We start from the raw sequence: 7,063 nt of genomic DNA, 5'->3' as shown, positions 1-7,063 counted from the left end.
TCCCATCCTGTGCGGTGATGTGGTATTACCCTCCCTCAAGACACCTGTGATGTTTGGGTCTGTTCTGTGTTGCCTGTTCTCAGCATGTCACTTGGTTGAGCTATTTAAGATTTCTTTCCCTTCCAGTGTTTGCCCCAGGCACTGTGTGTGCTCGCAGCCTGACAGCGCTGACCCCTGACTGCTTTGTCGTCGTGAAGCAGTAAATCAGCTCCAGTGTGTGATAAATAAAAATGCTGTGTGGGATTTCCCTTCTTTAAATAACCCGCTCTCCTTTTGTACAGAAAATACCAGGAGCTGGACTGTAATTATGAGGCAGATAAAGCCAAAAGCTGGCGAGGACTCCTCTCCCTGCCTCGACAAGCAGTGCTCCCCTCCAGGGGATGTACATGAGTTTGCTGATGAGCTTTTCCAGCGCTCTCTGCAGCTCTTTCTGGGCCTAAGGCAGGTGAGTTTGCTCTCCACAGCCTGCTCAGCCCTTGGTTCCTCTGAAGGTGCTGGTAAAAGGCCGTTTTCCCCGTTTCATCTCGCTTCTGGGTCACCTTGCTGTAGGCAGAGCTGTTTTTAGAGCCTGTGCTGCCGTTGCCTGTGGTGTGCTGTGCAGTCCCTGAGCAAGGGCAGGCACCGGGGATCCCCCAAGCTGGCACAGCTGGGTCCCAGCGCTGCAAGGCTGCGCTGGTGTCCAAAGAATGGGACGAGCTTTGGTCCAGCCCCGGCTGGTGGTGGACAGCCAGCCAGCAGCACCTGGCTGGGGCAAAGGGACATGTCCCTAGTGGGGACTGCTGTGGTGGCTCTCCATCTGTCACCGTGCAGCTGTGCCTGGGGAGCACCACCTGCGTGTCCCCAGTAGATGGGCTGCTGCTGCAGAGGAGATCACACTCAGGGCAAAGTGGGGGGCTGGCGGATGCTTACTTTCCCCCAGTGCTTATCCTCCAGCAGCCCTCTTGCAGGTCCTTCCAGGGCGAGGAGGCTGGGACCAGGCGGAACGTGTGGCGCAAGGAAGCGGCAGATGTAAAAACCCCGTTTTGTGTCAACGCAGCTGTGCCCGTCCACTCTGCGCTACCCCAGCAGCCCCAGAACCAAGCCTGCCCTCTGCCACAGGGATTTGTCCTGCTGCCCTCCGTTCCAGCCTGGGCAGTGGCTTTCCCGTCCTGCTCTCTGGGAGACAGGACCACCCCCCTGCCACGGGCAGTGCCCGGTGTGAATGCTGTGATGTTCCTCCGCCTTCTATCCCTTCGTGTTCATGCCGCGGCCGGCTCTGCCAGGACTGACAGCCTGTTCCGTTCCCAAATGGGTCAGCGAGTGCTGGGACTCCACAGAGCCCGTGGAAACCCTCTGCCTTTGGAGGGCCTGAATCTGTGCTCGCACGCGTAGGGAGGCGAAGGGGGGTTGTGTGTGTGTATATCCTCCTGGCCCAAGAGCTACAGTAGAAATCAGCAGAGATGTTTGTGTGAATAATTTCCGTTTTCTTTCTTTCTTTCTTTTCTTTCTTTTCTTTCTTTTCTCTTTCTTTCTTTCTTTCTTTCTTTCTTTCTTTCTTTCTTTCTTTCTTTCTTTCTTTCTTTCTTTCTTTCTTTCTTTCTTTCCTTCTTTCCTTCTTTCCTTCTTTCCTTCTTTCCTTCTTTCCTTCTTTCCTTCTTTCTTTCCTTCCTTCTTTCCTTCTTTCTTTCCTTCCTTCTTTCCTTCCTTCTTTCCTTCCTTCTTTCCTTCTTTCTTTCCTTCTTTCCTTCTTTCCTTTTTTTTTTTTTTCGTTGTCTTGCTCCTCTCTCCTGATTTACTGCATGTGCTCACGTGGCCTTGGAAAGGGGGGGGGTCTCAAACTGCTCTGCTGCCAAGAGGAAAAGAAGCTGGCAGGCGTTTGTATTTCAGTTCTCGAGTTACGTAGGTTAAAGTCTCCCAGCGGGAAAACGGAAGATATGAGAGAGCAGATTGCTGGTGGTCACACTCGCTAGAAGGAAAGCAGAAAAAAGGAGCACATAATTCTAGAGCTACATCCAGACGAATGTGAGGTTCGAGAGGTATGTTTTCTATCTGCTGTTAGAACTTAAATTCCATTGATTAGATTCAGTTTGTGATAAAATGCCTTGTTGTGTCCTAAGTAATAGTAGGAATGACTAGTTCAGAAGCGGATCCTAATCCACCAGATGTTCGTGTGCAGAAAGGGGAGCGTGTTTGTCAATGAAACCTTGTTTTCAGTGATGTAGCTAAAATTAATTACGGTATGATCTCTCTATTAGCAGTAAGTCAAATCTAAAATGATTAGTTCTGAGATTTCAGTTCCGGTAGGTTAAAGCGAGGGGCTCAGGACAGAAGAGTGAAGGGTGAAATGGGGCTGCAGACCCTCTCCTGAATCTCCTGACTTTAAATACTGGCACTCTGCAAAAATGTCCGTTAATATTCTCCTATTGAATTTTCATTGATGAGACAATCAAATTAAAATTAAATTTCTGTCTCTATATGTAAAGTAGCATATTGCATATTTTGCATTGAGCAAATGATAAGCTTTGGTACACTAAACTGTTAATATAGAAAAATACATTCGAAATGATCAGTTGTCTTCTGTTAAATGAGAGATCATTACCCAGCTCTGTTGTCTTGTCTTGATGAAAATTTCTGGTGTTTTTCAGGGCCCTTGAGAATTCTTAAATGCCTGACTGGTCGTATAAGGACTTAATTAAAAAGGAGTTATCTTCCTAGTATGTAAAATAAAATATTTGGGTACGATATCTATCTTCTCCGTTGACTACAGAGCCGTGCAGTTTGAAAAATGCCCTGCTTAGAGTGCAGCCACGAGCTGTTGAACTGGAACAAAGACGGTCAATTAACTCTGCCGTTTCAGCTGTTCTGTAGCTATGTTTTCCCCTACTGAAGCCCAGTCCTGATCTTTCTAACTGAACGGCAAACGCTGCCGTCAAACCCAGCGCCTGCGAGGACTGAGTGCTTGGCTGTCTATTGCTTGTATCTGCGGTGAGAATGTTTCATTTCTGATTAAAAGCCGTCATGAGGGCAGGAGGTGCAGATTTGCTTTGAGAAGGACTCTGACAGTAAATGACATTTTGCAAAGACCCTTCAGTGTCTTTGTATCCGACCCTGTGAATTAGAAAAATCTTGCTTTCCTCTTAGCCTTGTGAAAAAGCTGCTTTCATGCCTGTGAAGTCCCAGGAGACCCTCAGGCGTGAAGTACCTGATCCCCGCTGGCGAGTGCTACCTCTCTACGTGATTTTAACGGCACAGAGTGATGGAAATAGTATTAGAAAGCCGAGAAAAGGATCACGAGGAGCTTCGGTGCTGCCTTTGGTCACAAAAGTTGCCGAAGTACCTCCAGCTCCTGAGTCAATAATCTTTCTGCTCTGCTGGCCACAGAAAATATCATCTGTAATCACAGATAAAACCCAGCTGCTCGCTTCCCTGCCAGGCTAATTAAGAAGTGCTGTGACCTCCCTAGAGCTAATTGTGTCCTGTGAGTGGGACGGAGGAAGGGAGTCCAGCAGGGTTGCCTGGTATTTCAGCACTCAGCGTACAGACATAATTTTAAATGGGTTTTATTTTATTGTGACTCTGTGATTCCAGACGGCCGCAGAGCATGTCTAACACGCAGTTTCTGATCGACAGGTGAGCGACGTGATAGAAAAGTGCTGCTAGCACATGAATTTCCTGCAGAACCTCCCTTTCCACCAGCACCAACATGCAGAGCAACTGCTCCCTGGTCATCACCACCAGAGAAACTCTCCAAGTCCTCTTTACAGCAGAAACAAACTCATCGGCTGCGTTGCGCTCGCCCCCTCCCTGCCCGCTTTCCTCCTCAGATTATCAGTTTTCTCTAATTCCAGCACTCTTCTCCGTGGTTTTTGTTCTGGGGTTGGTTGGCAACAGCGTGGTGGTTGTGGTGCTTTGTCGGTACAGTGGCCCCAAAACAGTGGCTAGTATCTACATTTTCAACCTGGCCATGGCGGATTTGCTGTGCCTCGCCACCCTTCCCTTCTGGGCTACCTACTACGCGCAGGGGTACAACTGGCTCTTTGGGTCTCTCATGTGCAAGATCTCCAGTTCTGTCCTGTGCCTGAACATGTTCGCAAGCATATTTTTCATTACATGCATGGGCATGGACCGGTACCACGCTATTGTCCATCCTATTCGCTCTCAAAGAAGAACTCCACGACAAGCTTATTTTATCGCATTGGTTGTGTGGGGCCTTGCCTGTTTGTCCTCCCTCCCAACCTTTTATTTCCGTGACACTCACTACATTGAAAGCTTGGGGGTCAATGCTTGCATTATGGCCTTTCCTCATGAGAATTACGCAAAATGGTCCGTGGCAACAGCCTTCCTGAAAAATGCACTTGGCTTCTTCATCCCCTTGACGGTGATCACCACGTGCTACATCTGGATCAGGAGGCACCTGCTCAAAGCACAGGAGTTTGGGAAAAACAAGCAGAAGAGGGACAAAGTCCTAAAGCTGGTGGCTGCTGTTGTTGTGGCCTTCTTTATTTCCTGGCTCCCATTCCACATTTTAACGTTTTTGGATGCCTTGGCTCACATGAACATCATTAACAACTGTGACGTGACGGGGATCATCGACACGGCGCTGCCGTTTGCCATCTGCATGGCATTTGCCAACAGCTGCACCAACCCGTTGCTGTACTGCTTTATTGGCAACCAGTTCCAGGAGAAGCTCCATCGCCTGTTTAAGCGACGGGTTTACCAGTTCAACAGCCATCGAGAGAGCTCTTCTTTGAGGAAAGGGAGCTGCTTCAGAGATGCTGAGACCCCCGTGGGCAGGGAAGAGGGGCCTGAGTCCTTGCTGTAGGCACTCGGGCATGATGCGGGGGGACATCAGGGCAGCTGGCTGTCCCTGCAGCGGTGACACTCCTCTCTTCTGTTGCCTTTGGGTTTTGCCCATTTTCACTCAGCAGCTGTTTGAAGGAGAACCTGTTTTTCTCATACATGGGGTTTTATTCTTCCTCCTTTTCCACAATGAGCGTTCAAGTTTTACACGGCGGGAACATTCTGACAAATAAATATATTGATGGCATTTTAAATACCAGCCTGTGCATGGCTGGGATGAGGCGAATGTTTAGTGTAACACAAAAGGACAAAATATACCAAAGGAGCATTGCCTGACAGCTATAATTGTGTAGGTGCTGAGTATTATACCCTCAGCTGGTTTTCTGAAAGGGATTCTCACTAGAGAATGTGTAGATAAAGCAGTGCAGATAATTCTGTACCCATCTGTAAGAAAACATTTTGACCTTTATTTTATATATATATTATTTTTTAAAAAATATATGGCTGGAGGTGTTGTGTATAAAGTGCATCAAATACACCTGCTTGCTTAGGCAGGGATCCTGAGAAGAGGCGGAGACAACGGTTCTGCAAACTGCGGGAGACAGGAGAGGATTCTTGGGGGGAAGTACAACCACACGCACGTTTTTGCACCTTTCTCGTAGCAGGTAACGGGGTCGCAGGCCAGATGGGGCCTTTGCTTTGATTCAGCATGGTCACTTTTTGCAGTAGTGGCCCAGGAACTGAACATGCTGCGTCCCACTGCTACGTGGGCATGCCGAGTCCCTCGCGCTCTCCAGCAACCTTCGGGGAAAGGACTTGCTGGTCCTCTGGACTTTTTGCATTTTAAATGTCGATTACTGCTGTAGCTTTGGGGTACTGTGTACAGAAAGCCTAAGTGACTCTGTCTTGACACCCAGAAGGAAAACCATGGTGTGACTCCTAAGGCTTAGCCACATCTCAGTGTGGGCATTTACTCATTTGTTAATAAAAGAAAGGGGGCAGGGGGAAAAGTATTTGGCAAATACCAATTCTATTTTGAGGTCGCTTTTGATGATTATTTGAAATTTTCTTTTGCTGGAGAGATACTGGTCCTTCTGGACCCTTCAGAAAGGATCATGTTTGACAGGCTCAGTCTAAAAGGGGGATGTGTTGGCACCTTGTTCAAGGGCCAGCAGGTCGTCCTCAGGCTGGGTGACCCGGGGCGGCCGAAAGATCGTTACCTTCAGGGAATTCTCTCTGACAAGTTACTCTTAAGGCTCGCATTAGCAGTTTTGGGTCCGTGGGTCAGAAATTACAGCTGCCTGTTGGGAAGCCAGGAGGCTGGGCTCCCTCGGGTCCCAGCACTGGCTGGTGCCTGGAGGCCATGGGGACCTGGCCGAGGAGCTGTCCTTCGCCGTTTGGGTCAGGGTAAGGTTCTTCGCTGGTGTCTGTGAAAATGGGATTATGTGCCAGTCTCAGAATGATGCGAGATGAAACGTTTGTGCAGAACTTGGCAAAACAGGGGCTTGACCACAAATAACCCCTTCTCCCTGCCCCTGGTCTGGCATTCTGTGACGAGGTGCGTAGCTGGAGAGGTGCTTGCCCCAGAAAGTGGAAGAGCCGCTAACGCGTCTCCCCTGGAATGTTTTTGTTGAAAATGTTCCGAGGAGCTAATAGTATCTGGGGCGTCCGATATTTTTGGAAGGACAAACTGTTAATTGCTTAGCAATGAGCACAACAGCGCAGTCATGCTCCAGCAAAACAAAGCATTGTACAAAGAAAATTACCAGGTGTTCAAAGTCGCGGGCTCAGAGGAGTAATAAGAGGTTGTGGAGCCTTTTTACTTTTGCTGCAATACAGGTCAGCAATAAACACAGCCTGGCCATTAATTGGCATCTTATTAGTCTCAAACCAGAAGCTAAACTACACCGTCTGACCCCAGCAGTGCCCGTGCCTCAGCTCTTCCCATCCGGAGTGTGCCCACAGGCTGCACGGTTTCTACGTGTCGGTTTGGACCTGCTCAAAAAGAACGGTTTTTAACAAGTGTCGTGCCTGCTGTGCAGAGCTGGGCAGAGAGGGAAATACTACAGGAATCTGAAATCCAGCTCCGGTTGCCTTTACACCTGCGGGGGGCTAGAGACAGTTGAGGACAAAGATTTCCCCAGGAGAGCAGCGATGCAGCGTCTCCCACTGCGGGGAGGGCGGGCATCCATGCCCACTCCCGGGGCTGAGGCACCGCACTTGGTGAAACGCTCCTAGAAACAGGGAAACAGAAAAATAGGGTAATAGGGGAGGCAAAGCTGAG

At 49.0% G+C, this 7,063-nt stretch overlaps 1 protein-coding gene across 1 annotated transcript; it reads left to right on the top strand.

The window, feature by feature from the left end:
• The first annotated feature begins 1,882 nt into the window (after positions 1–1,882).
• AGTR2 (angiotensin II receptor type 2) lies at positions 1,883–5,120 on the top strand. The gene is made up of 2 exons (XM_074601015.1): positions 1,883–2,015; positions 3,610–5,120. The coding sequence occupies exon 2, from the start codon at positions 3,683–3,685 to the stop codon at positions 4,799–4,801; it is 1,119 nt and encodes a 372-aa protein (XP_074457116.1). The 5' UTR covers positions 1,883–2,015; positions 3,610–3,682; the 3' UTR covers positions 4,802–5,120.
• The last annotated feature ends 1,943 nt before the right edge of the window (positions 5,121–7,063 follow it).

Source organism: Larus michahellis, chromosome 9 (genome assembly GCF_964199755.1).
Source record: "Larus michahellis chromosome 9, bLarMic1.1, whole genome shotgun sequence".
Classification (NCBI taxonomy): domain Eukaryota; kingdom Metazoa; phylum Chordata; class Aves; order Charadriiformes; family Laridae; genus Larus; species Larus michahellis.
The sequence above is the reverse complement of the archived record's forward strand: the minus strand, read 5'-3'. Positions and strand labels throughout refer to the sequence as shown.

Excerpts from the sequence above, each read along its gene's own strand:
- AGTR2 (XM_074601015.1), top strand. The coding sequence starts at position 3,683 with ATGCAGAGCAACTGCTCCCTGGTCATCACCACCAGAGAAACTCTCCAA.